Source organism: Phodopus roborovskii, unplaced genomic scaffold (assembly GCF_943737965.1).
Source record: "Phodopus roborovskii unplaced genomic scaffold, PHOROB, whole genome shotgun sequence".
Taxonomy (NCBI): Eukaryota; Metazoa; Chordata; class Mammalia; order Rodentia; family Cricetidae; genus Phodopus; species Phodopus roborovskii.
The window spans coordinates 51,277,226-51,299,772 of NW_026126480.1; the positions used below are offsets into that span (position 1 = coordinate 51,277,226).

General features: G+C 48.8%; 1 protein-coding gene across 1 annotated transcript in view; it reads left to right on the forward strand.

Moving 5' to 3' along the window:
- The window catches only part of Shank2 (SH3 and multiple ankyrin repeat domains 2), a 420,233-nt gene that overhangs the window by 131,392 nt on the left and 266,294 nt on the right, over positions 1 to 22,547 (forward strand). Inside the window, exon 11 of the mRNA XM_051193484.1 lies at positions 4,957 to 5,023. Within this exon, the coding sequence (XP_051049441.1) occupies positions 4,957 to 5,023 (67 nt within the window). The remainder of the gene's footprint in view (positions 1 to 4,956; positions 5,024 to 22,547) is intronic.

Consider the following 22,547-nt stretch of genomic DNA (forward strand, 5'->3'; position numbering starts at 1 on the left):
GCTGCCACACCCTCCATTCTGCCTGGTGGTCCCATCCTGTCCTTTGCATGTCACTGTGAGCAATGGGAAGGGCAGTTGCTCCTTCACTGCCATGCCCAGAAACTTCCTCAGCTTGATACTCAGTTACATCACCTGCCAGGTCCACCTTCCACAGAGTACTAGAATCCAGTTCCAGCAAGCTGTGTTACTTTAGAATGGGGATGGGCTTCCCAAGCTCCCCTAGTGTGACCCTCCTCTCGAGCTGAGAGCATTCCTCTGTTGGTATCTTCATTGGTGTGCATTCATTGTACAAAGTAATTGGTTTTGCTGTGGTGTTTTCACGAATACACATGTTATATATTTGGTCTTCTTCACCGCATTCCCCCCGACTTTGTTCCCTGAGACATTTTCCCTTCCTCTTCCCAAATACTCCAACTTTCATGCCAAGTGTTTATCTATACATAAACATGCTACACATGTCTCTCTCTCTCTCTCTCTCTATATATATATATATATATATACATGTTTAAATTATATGTAATAAATAGTACACATATATAATACATTTATAATATGTGTTTAATATATTGTCTAGGTTCTATAGTTAAGAGAAAATAAATCCCTTTAAAATTCATATTTCTAGTGCATATTGCAATTTTGCAATACTTTCAGTTTTACAGCCTTTGCAATCTGTAGTTTCAAAGCCATCTACAACCCATTCCCAGTTCTTTTTTTTTTTTTTTAATTTATTTATTATGTATACAGTGTTCTGTCTACATGTTTCCCTGCAGGCCAGAAGAGGGCACTAGATCTCATTACAGATGGTTATGAGCCACCATGTGGTTGCTGGGAATTGAACTCAGGACCTTTGGAAGAGCAGGCAGTGCTCTTAACCACTGAGCCATCTCTCCAGTCTCCCCCCCCCCAATCCCAGTTCTAATATCTGTGTTTGTTGGGGTTCTTGACTGGCAGAACTAAAAGGAAAAAGTGTATGTGCGTATGTTTGAGTACACACATGCCCCACCACCACATCACACACACGCACACAGGAAATATCAATGGAATACAGTCTTTTCTGAGTCAAGAGTCTCACTGCATAGTCCTGGCCGACCTCAAACTCACGGAGGCCCACTTGTCCCTGCCTCCTTCCTGAATGCTGGTGTGAGAGAGTATGTGACCACACCTGGCTTTTGCTGTCTGTTCTAGCAAAAGGCCAGGCAAAACAAAACTCCATTTAAAATAATCTAAAGCAACCACTTGGAAGAAACTCCCAGGGTCAACACTTCTTGAAATCAAAATACATGGCCAAGGTTGCACTCTCTGCTCAAAATTGCATTCTGCTCTTCAACTGCCCGATTTAAGTCAGCCAGCCCTGTGAGAATGAGAAGTGGAGCTCTAAGCACCCAGTGTGGAGCAGAAGACCCATTGGCATTAGTAACACAATCCCATGGAAACCTTGCTAAATAGCCTTCTGCAGAAGTAAAATTTTCTGCCTGGCTGAAATACTTAAGACTGTGTGGTCATTTTCTTGAGACCTGTCTTAGAGTTATTATTGCCATGGTGAAACATCATGACCAAAGCAACTTAGGGGTGTGTGGGGGTAGGGGTGGGGAAGAAAGGGTTTATTTGGCTTACACCTCATCGAAGGAAGTCAGGACAGCAACTCAAGCAGAGTAGGAACCTGGAGGTAGGAGCTGATGCAGAAGCTATGGAGGGGTGCTGCTCATTGGCTTGCTTTCCATAGATTGCTCAGTTTGCTTTCTTGTAGAACCAGGACCACCAGCTCAGGGATGCAACCACCTAAATGAGCTGTGCCCTCCCTCATCAATAATTAATTAATAAAATGATCTACAGCCAGGTGCTATGGAGACATTGTCTTAATGTCTTAATTGAGGTTCCCTCCTCTCTGATGACTTTAGCTTGTATTGTCATAAAATTATCCAGATATTTCCACACCCATTTCTTACATCCAAGCATATACATTTATACATTCTAGTGAGTCTTTAAACTGCAGAGAGATTCATTTGTGCACAGAGAGAGATTGGGGGAGTGGGGGAGAGAGAGAGGCAGAGAGAGAGAGAGAGAGAGAGAGAGAGAGAGAGAGAGAGAGAAATTGACTTGTAACTTGTACAGGCTCGGCTTCCAATTTTTGTAGCTTTGAAGTGGTGTGAATGCAAAAGGCATTCAGTACCAAGTGGCTGTCAGATTTGGGGGTTTGAGGGCTTGATGTCTTTCTGGGGCTGTGGCATGGGCTTACAGCAGGGTGGCAGGTTGTGTTCAGCTCCCATGCAGCCACAGGATCCCAAGGGTGAAGCTTGACACTGCACTATGCTGCAAGGCTGAGCCCTAATGTCAGCAGATGAAACATGCAGTTCCCTTCTGACCCACCATGTTTTCAGCTTGTGGTGGCTCATCCTAAGTCAACAGGCATCTTTAGGGTGTGTGTAAAACAAGCCTTTTTGTGGAACTGGTCATATGGGGTGAGCAAGTGGAAAATCTGTAAAGAAGCTGGAAACAGAGGTCAATGTTGCAGCCTTGACAATTGCTTCTTCCTAGGGAGACCCCCATCCACAGGGCCCCTTTATATTGCTGCCGGATGTCAGTACACTGTGGGTGTGTATGACTCTGAGTCTGCATCTCATGGTTCTGTTGTAGATGTACGTATACTGGTTCCATCCCAGAGACTTTATCTAGAGCAGTGTAGGCACTGGCTAAGGGGTCTGACTTGGGCCTATTTAGGAATCCAGGACCATCTGCTGGATACTTAATGTCACCTGCCCGGTTGATCCTGAATGTCAGGTGGCATACAGCAGGACCACAGAGCTATGCTGGGATGATTTGTAGTTGAGGCTCGCTCTTTTTCTCTTCATTCCTTTCTTCACTCCCCCATCTCTATTACAGGATATACTGTAGCCCAAGCTGCCTTCAAACTCACTAAGTAGCCAAGGTTGACCTTGAACTTCAGATCCTGCTGCCTCCACCTCTTGAGTGCTGGGATTATAACCTGTTCTACTACATCTGCTTTAGGAGCTTCTAGAGGTGGGCCTCAGGGGTTTACACATGCTAGGCAGGCTCTCTATCACTGACCTGGATCCCTAGCATTGGGCTATGTGCACATCTTGGGGTAGAAACCCTTATGCTTGAGGAGCATTAAGAGCATTTAGTGGCTGTCTTAGTTAGGTTCGTATTGCTATGAAAAGACCCCATGACCATGGCAACTCTTATAAAGGAAACATTTAATTGAGGTGGCTCCCTTATAGTTTCAGAGGTTCAGTCTATTATCATCATGGCAGGGAGCTTGGTGGTGAGTATGCATCATGCAGACAGACGTGGTGCTGGAGCTGAGAATCCTTACATCTTGACTCAGAGACAAAAGGAAGTTGACTGACAGACACACTGAGGGAAGCTTGAGCAAAAAAACCTTAAAGCCTGCTTCCACAGTGACACACTTTCTCCAACAAGGCCACACCTCCTAATAGTGCCACTCCCTTTGGTTGTTATTTTCTTTCAAACCACCACAGAGGCCTCACTTTCCAGTTTGGAGGACTTGTGTCTTATCAGAAACATGGGGTTATTGTTGCTTTTTATCATTGTTGCTCTATTATCATTTGTCAGAACACCTGACAAAAGCAATGTAAGGAGGCAAGGCTGTGTTTGGGCTCCCATCTTGACTGGGAAAGCATGGCATCAGGAGCTTGAGGCAGCTGGTCCTGTTCCATCTGCAGACAGGAAACAGAGATAGAAGCTGATGCTCAGCTCACTTTCTCTCTTATGTTCAGTCAGTGACCCTAGCCTAGGGGATGGTGCTGCTCACATCAGGGTTGGTCTTTTCACCTCAATTAACTCAGTCTAGACATTCTCTCAGATGTGCCCGAAGGCTTGTCTCCACAGGGGTTCTATATTCCCCCTATCAAGTTGACAGTCATAATTAACCCTCACAGAAGAACTCCTGGGTATGGGTGACATAGCAGCCCAGCCTTCTGAGTATGTAGGACACAGTCCATAGTGGGGAGTTCACAGACTGAGCCCCTGTGAACCCCCACCACTGCCACAGACAGTCCTCGTGCCTCTGGACAGACAGTTGTCCTCTCACGAAGGCTGCAGGGGGACAAAAACTTCATGAAGGGTCTGTTGAGTATTGATGGCCAAGCGTCCCTTGGCTCGGGCCTTTGTGATGGTTAGCTTTAATCGTCAACTTGAAACAGTCTAGAATCACCTGGGAAGGGAGGGATTATCTAGATCAGGTTGGCCTTGATGTGGGAGATCCTAGCCTATTGTGGGCAGCACCATTCCCTAGTCCTGAATAGTGTAAGAGTTGAAAAGGAGTGAGCTCTGTAGAAGCAAGCAAGTGTCCATGCATTTATTCCCCTGTGCCCCTTCCTGATTGTGGATTGATGCTTTAAGTGCCTGTCTCAGTGTCCTCCCTCAGTAAGAGTCAGTGTGGAAAATATAAACAAAATGTATTGTCTTTTCTATGAAATAATTGAATAAGACAAAATACATTTAAAATTGTAAAGAAGCCACTTGGCAGAAATTCAAGTTCTGCCATGGTTAGCATTATTATTATTTTCTTTTTTTAGATCAAAATGCATGCTCAGGTATTATTTCTCCCTAGAAACTGCACTACTATTAGCCAGTCAGGCAAGTATGAATGTGAGGCTGAGCTCTGGGTACCTGGGTGGGGCACAGGATCCCTCTCCATTAAAAATAAATACCCAGTGGGACCCCTGCAGCTTGCTTGCTTCAGTGGGTGCAGCTTGCCCAGCTGGAGTACTTTTGGATTGTGTGGTCATTTTCTTGAGACACATTCCTTACAACTGTAACCTAGAGTTGTAAGCCAAATAAACCCTTTCTTCTCTAAGTATCTGTCCCAGCAACAGACATGAAACGAAGACAGCTTTTGATGACATAAGCACATAGAAGCCCATGGATGTACAGCTGATGCTGAATTCTGTGATTTTTTTTTTCACTCTGCAGGTGGCAATAATAGCTGGGAACTTTGAACTTGCGGAGTACATCAAAAACCACAAGGAAACCGACATTGGTGAGTAGGCTTGGTGAGAAACCACAGCCATCGCCATCTGAGATCCTCCTGAGGCTGCTGCAGAGCCAACTCTCAGTAAAACTTCCCAGAGGCGCCGGCACCAGCATGCCTTGGGGGTCCTCCCCTGATAGTGGGGAGGGTTTAAACACCTTGGGAGCTGGGTAGTGCACCTCTCTTGAAGAGTCCCACTCTCCTCTATCCTGACAGTGCCCGCTATAGGGACATCTGAAGTGTTCAGGCCTCAGGGGCAGCGATGTTTGACTTCTTCTGGGGAATGGTCTAGGGTTCCCACCTGATCCAAATCTCTTGACTTTCCCAAATATCTATTTAAAATGTATGCTTGTCACTATACATTTCTGCAGATGGTGAGAGTCTAGCAACATTGGCAGGTGATGCTGATCCTTGGGGAGATGGTGCATGTGGGGGAGGGCTGGGGGAGGGGTGTCTCCATACCTTTCTCTCATTTGCTGTGAGCCCTGAATTGCAATTTTTTTTTTTTAATCTACAGAAACAAGTCAGAGAATCTGGGTACCAAGCAGGAGACATGGGGGAGGGGGCAGGAGATGGAGGGCGAGTAGGGGACACATCAGGGAGCTGGACACAATAGGAGGAGGAGCTGGAGGTACAGAGGGAGCTGGATAAACATGGGGGAGCTGGCTTATTTGACGGTACACAGACTCATGTGTAGCTAGCTGATGGGTGGTGACTAAGGGAGAAAAATGTGAGGTCGTCTCCCCCCCACCCCGTCACCTCTACTTGGTGTTCCCCTCCCCTTTCTAGTACCCCTTGTGCCAACCAGGAGGGCCATCTCTGGGGCTCCTTCCTACTCTCACCGCCCTACCATGGGCTGGGCCCAGTCTTGCACAGTGGATGAGCCAGCTGGCCTGCGCCCCCCAGCACTGGGCTTCCACAGGACCTGCAGCGGGGAGCAGTCCCACTGGACCAACAGTGGTGAGCCCTTGAAGGTGGAGTTGTCCCATTGAGGGGCTCTGGGATGGGGCTCCTTGGGGCTTTGAGAGGAAGCAGATGGCATCTGCCTCTCACTGCCTGTGTCCTCAACCTGCTTTGGGTGTCAGGGGGGAGCGACACTATGTCTTGCTTTCATGTCTTCACTGTGTGTGTTGAATGTGTGTCTTACATCGAACATAGCCTGGGCCTGTCTTGAACTGGGGAGCTGGATCATGATGTACAGCCAGGCAGCTGGTTGATGTCACCCTGTGCCCTGCTCTGAGCATCAGCATTGTGAGGAGAGGGTTATGTATTTAGCTCAAACCAAGCAGAGTCCCAAGTTCTCGAGCTGCTCTATGCTTGCCTGCCTCAGCCTTGGGTACCAGCTGCAAGCAAGTTTCTAGTGCCCCATCTGATGTAGATATCTTGTCCTGCTCACATGTATACATCATCACTAGGGCAGTAATTGTCAACCTGTGGGTGAGACTCCTATGGGGGGGGGAGTTCACATATCAGATATCCTGAGCATCAGATATTTAGAACAATTCATAGCAGTAGCAAAATGACAGTTATGAAGTAGCCACGAAATAATTATATGGTTGGGGGTCACCACAGCAGGAGAACTGTATTAAAAGGTCATGGCATTAGGAAAGTTGAGAATCACTGATGTAGGGTGCCTGGTGACATCTCACCTATAGAAACAGTTGCCCCATCCACAGGTTCCAGATTAATCTTTAACTTCCCCTTAGATTTTATCATTTCAGAGATGGCAGGCCTGGGAACTTCTTCCCAGAGTGTCCCATAATGTGAATGTCGGTGCTATCGCAGCCAACAGGACACCTCACAAATGGGGATACAAATGATACTGCTCCATGGAGGCTGGGAGGGAAAGTGTCACTGCTGGGGGCTCATGAAAGGGGAGGTCTGATTGCTGTCTAAAACCCTAGCAGGATCCCAACAGGAGACTGTGTGTCCTAAGACTACATACAGCCCACTGCTGCAGGGAGTTGGAGAGACAATCTGTCCCCTTCAGCGCTCTAGAGATTGTGTTGTTCTTAAGTGTCCACAGGGACCAGAAACACAAGGGGTCAGAGATGCCTGGGTCAGTGCACATTACCACCAGCCCTCCTGGAAAGATCTTGGCAGATTAGTGGGTCTAGAAGCACCCTCCCAGGCTCTTTAGAAGGTAGGGGCCTCAGTAACTGATGGCTTCTGTGACCCCTCCTTCACCCCAGGCTCTAGGGGTCATATGACTTGGAGATCAGTGGCTGCTTAATGGAAAAAGGCATGTGACTTCTCAGAAGATCAACCTTCGGTGCATATTGTTGCAGTTACAATGCCTCCTCCTCCCAAGTCCTGGTTTTTATTTGATGGTTTTTGATTCTCTGCCACCCCCAATTCCATCATGTCTTCTGCCAGGCTGACGACTGATCTTTGGAGAAAACTTGGGAGCCACCCCTTCCTCTTATTATTGGACTCTGTTCTCTGTCACCTGCACAAGAGAGTGTGCTCAGTCTCCCCAGTCAGCATTGCATAGTGTGTGTTCAGTATGGGATGTACTTGGGTTTTCTGAGAGCTTTGTGGAATGCAGACACCCTGGCAGCCACTGGAGTCTGACCGCACAGGTCCAGCTGCTGCTGAAATCACTATGCTGGAATCCTCTGGCGGTTCTGAGGTTGGGCGTCCACCTTTGTGTCTCAGGATCCTCCTGGGCATCCCCATCTCTTGTGAGTTCATTCAAACAGTAGGATTGGCCCCATATCAGTTCCCAAGGATGACAAATGACTGCTTTCTGAGAAGTTTAAAATAATGAGTTTATTCTGCCGTTCTGGGAGCACAAGGTCAGAATTAAGGTGCTGGTAGCTGGGTCCTTCCTGGAGGCTCCAGGGAAAGGTTTGTTCCAGGCTCTTTCCTCTGCTAGGTGCTGCTGGTGGTCTTTGGTCTCCATGAATTTGCAATACATGGCCTCTGGTTTGTGGTACCCTGACCTTCCCTGTGGTTATTAAGATTGCTATCTTTTTAGAATTACCATGGAAACAAACCTCTGGGCATGTCTGTGAGTGGATTCTGGATATGGGAAGACACTATCTTGAATGGGTAGCACCATTTCTTTCTCTGGGGGCCCAGACTGAATAAAAATGAGAAAATGATCTAAGCACCAGCATTCATCTCTCTCTGCTTCCTGTCTGTGGCTGTGATGTGACCAGCTGCCTGATGCCCAGACACCATGCCTTTCCCACCATGATGGACGGTGTCCTCAGGCTGTGAGTCAAATAAGCCTTTCCTTCCTTGAGTTGCTTCTTGTTAAGTGTTTGTCACAGCAAGACCAAGTCACCTTCCAGCATATGCAACTTCCTGCCTTGTCTTAGGACACCAGTCTGGTCCTATATCCAAGACCACCTTCCACTGAAGATCCTTTAGGACAGTTGCTGAGAGGACCCATCTCCAGGGTCATGACTGTAGGGGCCAGAGTTTAGGACTTGGATGTATCTTTTGTCCTCTTTATGATATGTTCATTGTTTTGTGGCTACTTATCTCTGGGTCATTACCTCCTCCAGGGCAACAGTATTGGACTCTGCCTGCCCCACAGTGCCAAGTAGAGTGTGCTAAGTGAGTGGCCCTCCCCTGTGCTGTTCAGCTTGAAACCCTATCTCCATACTGATCTGAGGCAATGAGCAGATGGGTCACACACTGTGGGTGGTCTGGGCTTCAACTTTACAGTCTTTTGTTATGTATGTTAGTGTGGTGATTGTTTGTGACTGTGCTCATGCATGTAGACAGCAGGGGACCACTTTGGGTGGCATTCCTCAGGAATCTACCTTTTCTTTGAGATAGGGCCTGTCACTGACCTGAAAGTTCACCAGTTGGCTGAACTATCTGGTCAGAGAGTTCCAAGGAACCTCCCTTGTCTCCCAGGTCACCATCACTGGGATCGTAAGCACGCACCTCTCTGTGCCTAGCTTATTACGTGGCTTCTGGGGATCCGTACTCAAGTCCTCACACTTGGACCTAGTCATCTTCCCAGCTCTTCCGTATTAGAATCTCATATTTTGAACTCTATTATCACTTAAGAGGAACGAGGAGGAAAATAAGAAACCTGTCCCTAAGTGTGTCTCCATTCCTGGGTCTGGCAACCCTCACTGCTCACAAGCAGAGTCCTGTGTGTTGAGTGGGGCCGAAATGCAGTCATAGAGGAATCTCAGCCAGGAGGAAATGAAGGTAGGGATCCCCCCCCCCCATCTCTGTTGGGTCCTGTCAGGGCACATGTCTGAATTAGTCTAAAGCCCTCCACATTTCCTAGTTGGGGGATCACTAAAAGTGGGTAAATACTTCCCTGGCTTTCCCCATGGTTAATCAGGGAAATCCTTTCTATTAAAAAATCAAATTGCCCCTGCTTTTGAATGGTGTGTGTGTGTGTGTGTGTGTGTGTGTGTGTGTGTGTGTGTGTGTGGTGGGGGGGAATGTCCTGTGTTTTCCACACTTGCTTTTTCGCTTCTGGGAAATCAGAGCACTTAGGACATGCAGTTATGGCTTTGGGAGAAGGCAACCATAACCTGTGGTCAGAGCCACCTGGCGAATGGATACCTGGAGGTCTGCAGAGTTCGGGTGGTTGCAGCTTGTCTCTCCAGCAAGCAAGGCATCTTAGTGTGTGCATTGGTGTGCTAGCCGGTCACGGAGTACATGCTGCTCTCGACTGATTCTGCGCTGCTTTTTTTTTTTTTTTTCAAAGTTCCCCCCTCCTTAAAATATTAAACGTGACCTCCATCAGGTTGTTTTATCTGCCAGCTGGAAGAAAGTGCTGGGTGGGAGAGGCTGTGAATAGCGGTTAATCCCTGCTTGCTGTCACCCACAGTAAACTGTGGCTGGGCAGATGAGCCGAACCGGCTTGAGGTGCCTTGGCTACAGAGTACTTAAGATGACTTCCATAGGATGGCTTCCCTTAAAAGCAAGGCCAGGGGGGAGCTGGGGAACCCACGTCCGAAATAAGCATGCAAGTATTAAGCATGTGGCACGCTGATAAGCCGCAAACCCGGCTAACCTGTTTTCCCCAATCTTTGCTGGTTTTGTTCTTGCCTGGCTCTGAGGGGAGATGCGCTGTCAGATGGATTAAATGACATGGGTTGTGCTTCTTCAGCGGAACAAGGTTTGTCTTCCTCTGTCTTGTCCTTCTGCAGCTATGGAGAGAGTCTCAAGGTGTGTGTGTGTGTGTGTGTGTGTGTGTGTGTGTGTGTGTGTGTGTGTGTGTGTCTATCTGTCTGTCACAATGCAGCAGCCCATAGACCCGAGGTGTTTGTGAGTTTGGTGCCTGCTTAGCTGACTAAGGAGCACTTGGATACGGTTGCTAGGTTTCCAGACCGGGAGCCTGTATCATTACCCTGTGCATTTGCATAGATGATGGATGGAGGGAGATGTTTTCAGATTTCTTAATGTAATAGTGTGTGTGTGTGTGTGTGTGTGTGTGTGTGTGTGTGTGTTAGGGGGTGAGGATGTGAAATCTAGGCTTATTTTGACTGATGGTTCTTTGAGAATACCTGTTTAGAAGGTACCACCTGCTGGGAAATAAAATAATTCCGACCTGAGAGATTTCTGTTTGCCTGGCGTTTTCACTGTGAAATGTAATACTTCCGATGAAACAGGCAAGGTTATCTGAAGTGAGCCATGGGAGCCTTTGTGTTCGCCAGAGAGACTCTCTAGCAGGTTGTCAGGAAACCCCAAACGGTGACCTATTTCCTTGAATTTAACGGGATAGATCAGGGCCCCCAGTGTGGATTCCCTCTCTATGATCCTCCCCAAGAAAAAGGAGAATGACACTAGAATCAGGCAGCCATCACACAGTTGTCTTTGGGTTCCCACAACATATTTTCAAAACAAGTAGTTCAGCAGGGGTGGGGGACAGGAAGCTTCAGAGACAGTGCAGTTTCTAAGCAGATGGTCTGTGACCTGGCTGGTGAGGCTCACCCTATTTTTGTGGTCCTTGGGGATGGTGGTGGTAGGGTAGAAAAACATGCAAATTTGTGTAAATCTGGTGTGTGTGTGTGGGGGGGTGTTTGTGTGTGTGTCTACCCAGTGCTTGCACTGGGCTGACGGTTCTATCTGGATGTATTTGGCTCAGGCCTGTCTGTGACTGGGGTCTTGGTTGCTGTCTCCCTGTTAAAGGCTTTGGTCTAGTGGTTTGTTGTGGTTCTGTGTTCGCTGCCTCTCCTTCCATTTAGGAGTTTTATCCCCAGTCCTAAAGCATAGCTGTACTACCTGTGTGACACCTTTTTTGGTGACATTCTTGTGATGTAGATGGGTTAGGTGGGGTGATGTTTTAACTTAGGGATTTCTCACACCAAAGCATGGGTGTGTCCACTTCAGGTCTGTTGCTGTCCTTGACCTGTCCTATGCCATGTGCACTGAGCTCCTAAGGCCCTGTGGTTTTGGTTCCAGTAGGGCATGGAAGCAGGCCTTGGCCTTCTGTCTTGTGTGCCTTTCCATGTGACTTGTCTTCGTGGTCCCCGTCTGTCCACGTGCACTCCCATCCACGTGCACTCCCATGTGCCTTCTAAGCAGTTCTCCATCTGTTCCAGCTTGCTGCTTCTGGTCTCCCTTCAACCAACCAGAATGCTGCTTGAGTGAGGGATAGGTGAGGGCATGATGTGTCCTGCTCTGGTCCCTCCTTTCCAGGTCATCCTGCTTCACCCACAGTGGACGTATGTGACTGCTGGGAAGTGTACACAGCACCCTGCTCCCTCCTGTACACACATAGAGAAATGCCTTGGAGTTCTGGGTTGATCTGAAGCCTTTCCTGGTCTCTGACTTCCAAGTCCTGCACACCCTGAATGCCAGAAGCTCCAGGGACATGTCACTGTCTTCTACCCTCACCCTGTAGTCTCTAGCAGTTCCCTTCAACAAGAAACACCTGTCTCCTGTCAGAATGCAGCCCCTTTTGTGGCAAATGCCATGAAACACACCCTTCCTATACCCAAACTCAGACACAACTGGATGTGCCTGACTAGCTAGCTGTTTAAAGGTTCACATGCCCAACCCCCACTGCCCTGTCAAAGGACAATGCCTGGGGTGGACTTAGTTGGGTACCTACTAAAACTATCATAGCAGGGTGTCTTGACCTGTAAACCAAGCACTGTTATCTACTGCTTGTTCCCTCTATGGCCACTGCCCACTCCAGAGTTTCTCTTGCTGATGTGGGGCACGAGAGCTAGTTCAGAGGTGGTGGGGGTAACAGAAGTGATGAGGAGCTCTCAGTAAAGGTCTGAACCAACAAGCAAGCCTTCTGTCATTTATATTGAAGGGGAGTGAGTTTCTGGGAACTTCTGGAAAGCAAGACACCTGGGAAAGTAGGTGGTGGTCAGACATGGCTGCATACTCCGAGAAGCAGGCCTTAGGTCTTCATGAGTGATGCCTCATCCAAAGCCTGTCCTGGTTGGTCCTCACAGAACTAGTCTGTTCTTGTCCCTGGGAAATTCACAGAGCTCTGACCTCACTTCTTTTAAACCACAGGATCTGTGGCCCCTTGAGATACCTCAACCTCATGAGTCTACTCAGAAAATTCATGGAAGTCTTGAAAGCTAAGACAGCCCTGAGAGTGTGGTCCCCTGGATTCTGTGATGAGCATATGTCCGTTCTTGTTCTTGCCTGTGTAGCCTTCCCCCACCATCAATTGGGCTGGCCCCTCCTTGCTAGCCTTGCCTACCTATCATGGTCCCAGCTTTACCTGAGGTCCAGGCTGGTCTTTAGTCTGTCTGGGCTTTCTCTACCTGCAGGCTTTGCCTCTGGCTTGAGTCCAAGGGGAGCACAGCATCCTCTGAGGCTGGGGAAGGGAAATCTTACCACAGAGTTTAAGCAGCCTCCCACAAGGTTGTGCTTCCCCTTGGGTAGACTCCTGGGTTCTTTCTAGTCTCCTTCATCCTCTCTTGTTCTCTTAGACTGCCTTGGGCCCTGGGCCAGCAGGTCAGGTGAGGGTAGTCAGCAGGTACTAGGTAGAACTTTCCATCTTGTCTTAGGAACTGTAACTCAGGACTTTGCAGAAAGAAGCTCCACAGTTGCCATAGGTAACCAGGGAGAAAGACTGAAGTCAACATAAGGAGTTGAACCCCAGGGGTATGGAGTGTAGGCAGCCTTGGTGGTGGTGGTGGGGAAGGAGGCAGTGCCCCTCTCCCATCTACCTGACATGCACTGGGCTCCTCCAATGCCCAGACTTCATACTGCCTTTGGAGGCAGTCTCATCCTATAGCATAGACTGACCTGGAACCCACAATGTCGCTCAGGCTGCCTTTAAACTCATGGCAATTTTCCTGCATCAGCTTCCTCAGTGCTGGGACTTCAGTGCTTTTGATCTAATTGGGATGGGAATGTTCTGTCACTCGCTGTCCCTACCCTACCCACATCCTACCAGTGACCAGAACAGAGGAAGACTCCTAGGACTCAGACCCTAGTCCTAGCTGTGGGTGAGAGCAGGAGTGAGCTAGGACAGAGGTTTGCCAGACCAAGTGGCCCTGAACTCTTGCTACCCGGTCTTCTAGCCCTGGCTGCTGCAGGCCTCAAATCTGCCTCAGCACAACCCACCACACCCCAGTGGGCATCGATGGCTGGTAGCAGATTCTCTCAAAATAGCTGGCCACTCACCTGGAGCTACTGGCCTCCTCCCTCTCAGAAGGTCCCTCCTCTGCAGTTTCCCCTGATGCCATGCCAGCCTGAGAAGGCAGCACAGAGATGCCTTTCAGCGGCTTCTATGCCCTGGTGCCCCTGTCTTCCCTGTCACTCATATTTGCTCCCCAATCTCAAGGATTCGGCTGAATTTCCCAGGACATTCTGCCTGCTTTGTGCCACCCCTCGGCACACTCATGGCTCCTCCAGGCTCCACTGCAGACACTGCCAGCTTCTCAGCTCTCAGAGCTTAGGCAGGGACCAGGTCTTCCAGTCAGAGGGTCCTTTAGTGGCTTCCTCAAAGTTTTTGTTCCTGGGATGTTAAGTTCCCAGAGCTCAGCCTCCCCACTGAGTGTGCATGAAGCTCTGACTTGTGGGCTATGCTGAGTCCCAGCCTCCAGCATAGGTGCTGCCTTGAGCTTCTGCTGGAGGGTCCTCAGGAGCTCAGTGGAAGTCAGTGAGGCAGGACAGTTCCTCCTGCTCTCCCCTCTAGTTCTCCTTGCTCCTCCCCTTCCTCCCCATCTTTTTCACCTTACTCCTCTTCCTGTTTTTTCTTCCCTCACCCCCACCCCTGTATGATTTGACCTTCGTGCTGGCATCACTCTTTAACTGCTCCTGTGGAAGATTAAAGAGCCTCATTCCCAGGTCCCAAGGTTCTTGCACAGCCAAGCATGGTGGGGTGTACCCCTGCAATATCAGCATTTAGGAGACTGAGCAAGGAGGATTGCTATGAATTCTAGGGTAGCTTGCCTATACAGTGAATTTTCAGTAAGCCTTGGCTACCATAGTGAGACTGGCTTTAAAAAAAAAAAAAAGGCAAGGTAGTTAAGTACAATGGAGAAATGGTTCCATGTAGTTGAAGGAGTTCTGGTCCTTACTGCTCACTGGTTCCCGAGATCCTCAAAGGGTGAGGGATTCTGAGTCCCTACTGAACATGCAGGGCACCCAGAGAGGAGTGTGGCTGTAAGATTCCTTCTACCCCAGCAACCATGGTGAAAGCTGTGGGGATGACCCCGGTATGACCTTTGGGGCTTACCGGTGGCTGTCACCAGGATCTCTCTCTGGTTTGCGTTCAGTTTCCCAGTCCTTGTGGTCTCAGATGGAGGAAGAACTGATACCAGGCACACAGACAGCACAGTACTGGTCTCTCAGGGCTGGAGATGTGATTAGATGCCGTTTTCTGAATAAACAGAGCCCTGACATTTCTGCTCCAGCTGATTCTAAGAGGGTCTGCCTTCAGTGACCTGCCATCCTGCTGAGAGTTAAGGTCCAACTCACCACCTGTCTCAGCTTCTTGATGCTGTGATGAAATACTCTGACAAAAAGCACCTAAGGAAGGAAAGGCTGCCCAACTCCAAGTTCAAGGGTATAGCCCAACCCGGAGGGGAAGTGGGGTGACAGCATTTGAAGTGGCTGGTCATGTGGGACCCTCAGTCGCAAAGCACCGTGACTGCAGGGACCCGTTTCCTCTTTCAGCAGAGTGGCTTATTTCAGAGAAATCAGACTTCCAGTCTATCCCAGACTAGATGGGACTAGGCTTGGGCTCTGGTTGTTTGCTGTCCTCAGCTCCTGGGCTTTGTGCTACAGAACAGCTGCTTTGAAAGTAGGTGTCCCACTTAACACTGGCTAGGTGTGTACCAGGGACCAGCCCTGGTCACTCACTGCCCTCAGCTCCTGGGCTTTGCCCTGAAGAACTGCTTGGCAAATAATTGCCAGGTAGGTGGACACTAGTCCTGACTCCAAGCTGGCAGCAGCATCCTGAGCATGGTTCAGGAACAAGCCTACCAGAATCCCAGGAACCCTGTAAACTCTTTTCTACTGTGGCCCCTCAGCTATGCCTTCCCTGGCAACATGTCCAAGTACAGGCCTGGATGTGACTGCAGCATCCAGATTGGTCCTGGTTGAGCTGGTGCCTTCAGTAAGCCAGGGGATGCCTATGTTCAATGCCAGGACTTGAAGACCTTCTTTCATAAAGCCCCATACCCACAAGGATTGCTGGGTAATGCAGCTAAAGACAAAGCATTAGGTCAAGACTGGAAAGGGTGAGATTCCATCTGGAATTGTTTGGGTAATCTTGGACCAGCCATGTTCTCTCTGGGCCTCAGCAGAGGCTCAACTCTTCCCCTGCATCCCTCACAGCTGCGCATTGAAGACTCTGTGTCAGAGCTGAGCCCAAATGCAGGGAGGATGTCGGCAGCAGGGCTGGGGTGGGGGTAGGGACTCTTCCTGGTTCTTTATGGCCTTCCAGGTATTTCAGCCATGTAGTAGGGCTGTGGGTAGGCAGGATTTGTGTGGTGGAACTGAATGGAGCAGAGGGAAGGCTTCTAATTCTGCTCTAATAAGCAACAATAGCAAGACTTCACTGGGGCGAGAGGAGGGAGAGTTTCTCCATGTGTGTACTGCCATGGGGCTCACTCCAACCCAGAGGGAAAGAACAACTCAGAGCTCAGCGAAGTGGCAGGAATTATCAGAAGAAATGCAGGGATGAGCAATCACTACTTGTTTTTTCAGCTCTGCTGGCTCCTAGCTTCTGAGGCAGCCAGGCCAGGCATGAGACTCTCGTATCAGTGTAGCCATCATTCCCCGAGGCCAGGGCTAAATGGGCTTTGCTGGCCAGGAGATGCCAATGTGGCTGATAAATAGTCCTCCAAATATTTTACTTCCTTTAGACCAGACCCATGGGATGTCCATCATGGTTCTTGGAAAGAGGCTGGTGTCACATGGTCTGAAGGGGTAGAGAGTGCAGCCGGAGAAGCAGGGAGGGCATGAATGAATCAGGAACCTTCTGAAAATGAAGTTGGATTCTTTGTGGCCCTGCCCAGGCTCCTGGGAGACAGTGGGAAAGAGCCACTCCTAGCTGTGGGAAGTTCCCAGAATCAGGAGGCTGCTTCTGACAAAGCAAGAGAAACCTACCTGCAATGTCAGAGGCATGTTATTCAAAGGAGTGGCTGATCCTCTGCCCAAAGCTACCCTGGCCACAGTCACTGTGGTCATGTGTCATGATTGGCAAGATCTCACACAGTGGGAGGTCGCTAGAGGGTGCCAGGCAGGCCTGGGAAGATGGCTTTCTGTGATTTCCTGAGCACTGTCTTACTGATAGAGCAAATCCACCAGAAAGTGGGGTGAGCCAGCCATCTGATGTACAAGCACTGTGTCCTTGCACCTCCCCAGTCCCCTCCTTCTAGCATGGGGGAAATTGAGGTTACATGAGGAAGAATGCTTAGCTCTGGGGTCTGACTTTGTTCCAGTCCCTTCCAGAGACTTGGTCTCCAGACCGCTAATTCCATCTTCTCTGAAGCTCCATCAGCATCCCAGCTAAATGCTGGCTGCTGTGTTTTCTGCATAGCTTGAAACCTGACTGAAACACTGCTTGGAGTTTTAAAGAGGTATAGATAAGGCATCAACGTTTCTCTCCTCCCCTTCAATCCAGGCCCCAGCACTTACTCGTGTGCTGGGGCAGGTGCTCAGCCTGGCCTCCCTGATTCTCCAAGCCACTCTGTCCACCAGATCCCTCCTCCTTGCCTATCTGCCCCATCAGGCTCCATCAGTCTGCGTTCTGTACCTCTCCCCGCCAAGATGGTGCCCAAGTAGTCCCCATGAGGTTCTCAGGACTACTCATTGAGTAAGTTGCCAGCTCATACAATGGAGGAGGATCCTCCTTTCTCTATTCACAGGAGACAAATTCGTTTCTCCATGTCAACATCAGTGACTTCATTTAAGGAGAGCCCTGGTCCTCACTGCCTATACAGGTATCAGCATGTATTTTGGATGAGATAATTTTGGCATTGGCCCATCTAAACTAGTCACAGTGGCCACCAACATTCATTTTCCTTTCTTCTCGGATCTGAGAAAGGCCTAAAGGAGTGGTGAGTATGTCAGAAATACTCATCAAGAGCAGACAAGATGGCTCAGTGGGTAAAGGAGCTTGAGACTAGCCTGAGAACCTGAATTTGGTCCCCAGGTCTCACAGGATGCAAGTAGAAACAACTCCCAGAAGTTATCTTCTGACCTTCTCATATGCATATGGCATATATACATAACTTAAGAACAAAACATTTCCAGCTAGATCTGGAAGAGTAAAGAGGACACATGGCAAGGCTGGAGGGCAGAGGGCTGTGAAGCTGGGGCTGGGGCTGGGCCAGACCCAGATCACAGTGGCTTTCTTCTGTTTTAGGTCAATAGCTAATTCTAGGCCACATGGTCACCTATAGGCCTGCCAGGCAAAGGAGAGGAGGGTGCTGTACCAAAGAACAGGGCAGAATGGGAGAGGAGAAGGGTAGGCGACAAATGTCAGCAAATACAGCAGAACCAAGGAATCCATCTCATGAGTGTGATGAGTTCCAGGAGCTGACACCTGGCCCCCAGGAGAGCTCAGGGTGTGGGCCCCATCTCTTGCCTCTGATCTTGTATTTACTGCATTATCTGGTTGCATCAAGAGGCCAATGGGAGAGACTGGGAGATGGTTCAGTGGGTAAAGTACTTGTCACACAGGTATAAGGACCTGAATCCCCATCCCCAGAACCCACCTAAAGCCAGATAGTGATAGTGCATAACAGTAATCCCAGTGCTCCTAAGGTGTGCTGGGAGGTAGAGGCAGGAGAGTCCCTGGAAGCCTGTGGGCCAGCCAGACTGGTGCGCGAATCAGTAGACAAGAGATCCTGCCTCTAAAAAGGTGGGAGGTGAAGCTTGACACTCCAGAGTATCTTCAGACTTTTATATGTACATCCTGGCACATTAACATGTATGTATATGTATATATGTACATATGCACACATGTACGTGTATATATGTACATACATACATACGTACACACACATACACACACACACACACACACACACACACACACACACACACACACACACACACAATGCATCCAGAGGGAGGATGGCCTTAAATAAAATGTGTCCTGTCATTAAGTACTATGTGACAGTGGTTTTTAGGGACCTCAGCTGCTCACAGTCTCAGCCACATGTGGGCCTCAGCCATAGCCCTGTACAGGGTTAGTGGGATCTGCACTGAGCCCTATGGCAACTCTCCCATGCTTCTCCTGTGGAAAGAGGCAGACTTGTTTTCTTTAGCTCTGTCATCCTGGAGCACCAGGTAAACCAGCAGGCAGTGTAGACAGCAGTAGGAAATGTTCAGTGAGTGCAGATTTTAGCACTTGTGAGAACTGTCTTACTAAGTTTGGATAAGATCTTTAACACTGACATTTATTCCTTTATAATATTCATTTAAATACAAATACATGAATCAAGAAAATAATGCTTATTACATATCTATTGCTAAAAGTGATCTTGCCACATGGAGGAACAATATGAGACACATCCTCCATGGGTGTCCCCCCAAGTGGGGGATGCACAAGATTGGAAAATGAACACATGATGCCTGGCCTAATGCCAGGAGATACTAGATGCTGTGATGTGATTGTGTAGATGGTTGCTGACCTATGATCTTGGAATGTTCTTAATTTCTGACAGTGGGAACCAGAAACCCTTTAATAGAATGCAGGGATTGGATTTGGGATGTTCTCCAGCTGGCAATCTGTATTCCAATCTCTGTTTCTCTCTAGTCCTGGCAATAGAACCCAAGACCTTGCGCATACCAGGCAAGTGTTCTTCCATGTGTTACATACCCAGTTCTAGAGTGTGTGTGTGTGTGTGTCCTGGGTCATCCAGCACAGATCACAGTGTATTGGTGTTTTCTTGCAATTGTAGCTACTTCTTATCTTATTTACTCATCAATGGGATTGATATCTTCCACAAAACTACCATGATAGTTACTTGAAAGCTAATGCTTTCAGTCTGCCTCTTTGTGTTAACCCAGATTTTTGATAAGACAAGATCATGTTAATATAAACATGCCATTTGCTTTCATCTGTAAGGCACTGTGTTCTAGAGGTAGCAATGATGATTTTAAAACTTTTGAATCACATTTATTTGTTTGTTTACGTGTTGTGTGTGTAGAAATATACATACCATGAGCTTCATGTAGAGGTCAGAGGACAACTTGGGGTAATTGTTTCTCTCCTTCCACCACCTATTCTCTGTGGATGGAACTCTGGTCTTTATGCCTGGTGCCAAGTGCCTTCACCTGCTGAGCCAACCCGGTCCTAATAATGATTTATTTCAGAAATAAGAATTCATTTCACATCTCAGAAACAGCTGTGCCTCTGGGGAATGGTGGATGCCTTCCTCTCCCAAGCCTCCTCACTCCTCCCACTCCTGGGCTTTCATCGGAGGTTAAAGCATTCAAAGCAGAGCCTACCCAAGTCATTTGAGAAACAAAACTTACTGTCTAGCGTCTCAGAATAGGCTCCAGTTCTGGATGCTGAGGTTGCCGTGGCAACGCGTCTTTGTTTTTGGGAAACCACAGACACTATCCTCTGAACTGCAACAGTCCAGATGTGGATTTTGCATCTGGGGTGGGGAATGGGGAGCAGGGACCGTCCAGCACAACTGGTCCCTGATGCTCTACTTCTCTCAGAGTCATGGCATCATTGGTATTCCTGCACAACATCTGCAGAGACAGTGGACAGTGAGAGCCTGCCCCTTGTGCCTCCAGGTGACACAGGTGCCTTTCTTACTAGCTAGCCATGCCAGACCAGGTGACCCCCAGACTTCACACATAACACAGGAGGTAGAGTCAGTTACTAAAGATTGGCTAGGGTGGCTGGCCAGTGAGCTCTAGAGATCTGTCTTCACCCCACAGAACTAGGATTACAGATGTGCATGCACCTTCAACCCTGTTTGGTTTTGGTGTTTTTTGTTTGTTTGTTTGTTTTTGCTTTGTTTTGTTTCTCTCATGCTCAGGATCCCAACCCAGGCCCTCCTGCTTGTGTAGCAAGCATTTTACCAAGTAAGGCATCCCTATAGACTCCTACAAGTCACTATTCAGCTGGCCAGTATGGAAGAGCAGAGCTCAGCAGATGCCTAGCACAGGGAGGGGAGACCTCAGAGTTTCAGTGTCCTGTTGTGTGTCCCTCATGGATCCCACATACACACATTCACTGTCCCCATAGGCATATCTCCCTGGACAGGCATGTCTTCCTCACACCTAGCTCCAGTGAGTACTTCCACTACCATGGGTGGAGGTGGTTTGAATTTCTCTCTCAAGGTCTCGTGTGTCTGGAGCTTAGACCCCACAATAGCAGTGTTTGAAAGTGCTAGGGCCTTGAACAAGTGGATTCATACCTCTCTTCAACTCCCTGCCTTGTGATATGGCCTTTTCTCCTGTCTATCCACCATTGTGATGCCATCTGTTGCGAGGTCCTTACCAGAACCCAGCCAGTACTGGTACCCAACCTTGCTAAACACTGGGATAACAGAACCCTTTTTGCTTGTGCAGTTACCTAGTCTCAGGCATTTCATCATGGTCATAAAAAGGAACTAACACATCCACCCACCACGATTGCTTCTTGCTATCAGAGTCTGTGTCCTTTCCCTACCTCACTTCCCAGCCAATCCCACCTCCCTTTGGTCCTCACAGATGTGTCTACCCAGATGTGTCTGCATCCCAGTAACTTGAGATTCTACCCAGCATGCTGCCAGTATAACAACCATCAGAGATACCCAGGCTCCTCCATCCTGTAGTTGAAGAAAGATCTGGAAAGTGGAAAATGTTTCCCATAACTGTCAGCCTTGGCCTGAACCAGTTTTCAGCTATTTATAGTTTTTATTTGTTATTTCTAGTGTAGTTATCTCTGTCTTCTGCAGGGCTCCTCATGCCATCCATGATGGGATGCCACCCAGACCCACTGGCTGTGTGACATGACAAGCAACATGTCATAGAACTCGGGTGACACACAGCTATTGACACACCTCTGTTTTCTAGGGTTGGCATCATGGGTCTATGTTTGTTGACTGAACAAAGAGTTCTTTAGAAATAATCCTGGGTCCACTGTCTAGGCCACACAGACACACCTTTCAGGATGGTATTGCAGGAGAGTGAGTGGGTTAGGTTTTTGCTTTAAATGTTAATAGGGAGCCAGAGTGGAATTTCAAGTACCTTCAAAGACCCTCTGAGCCAAGGTCTGAAGGTGATTTGTGGCTCCTCACTCTGCCCCAAGGAGTACACAGCGTTCTGTGAGGCTGCACAGGCTCCGTGAGCGCTGAGCATGTCTGGTCCTCACTGACTCATTGTGGATGTGGGCGTCTTCCCCCCAAGTTCATGGTCCTCTTTGTTTATCTCCTCTTCTGTTCCTTCCCTTTCTTGTCCAGCTTGTTTACCAAATGTGCTAGACAAGTCTGAGGGCTCCCCTCACAGCTCCACTGCCACAGGGACTCACGGCCTCTGTGAAAGACATAAGGGTTGAGAGACCCCTGATGTCTTGCTGTGCCAACCCTTAGATTCCCTGCCCTGTGTGACCCTCATTCTGGTGTCATCTGTGATGAGCTGAATAGTGTCCCCTAACCTGAGTGGGAGTCTTAGCCCTGGCTCCTCAGAATGGGGCCTTCCTTTGGAAATAGTCTTTGCCAAGGTCATCAGGCTAGAGTGGGGCATTAGTGAGGACCCTTGTCCTACAAATAGGACCTTATGAGCACATGCACGCAGGGCAAGTCACCTGAGGATGCAGGCAGTGATCAAGGTGAGGCTGCTGGGAGCCAAGGATGGCTGCAGATCTGACCATAGAAAACACTCAGGCAGGGCTCCACCCTGGGTTCATCTTCCTGCCTAAGGAGAGATGCAGAGGGCTCCCCTGGGACTCAGGGGTCAGCTGCAAGAGCCCTGTGCCAACTGCCATTTTGATTTTGCTTTCTGGGAAGTCAATACGGAAGGGCAAGTGTTGCTTCCTTTGAAGGCGCGTTCTTCCTCTGCACCCACCCTGCTGGCAGCACCTGATCTATGTGGGGCTGGAATCCTGATCTGAGGATGCTTTGTTCATATCATGTCCTGTAGCAACTCCCTTTGCCACTGCCCTTGCCTTAGG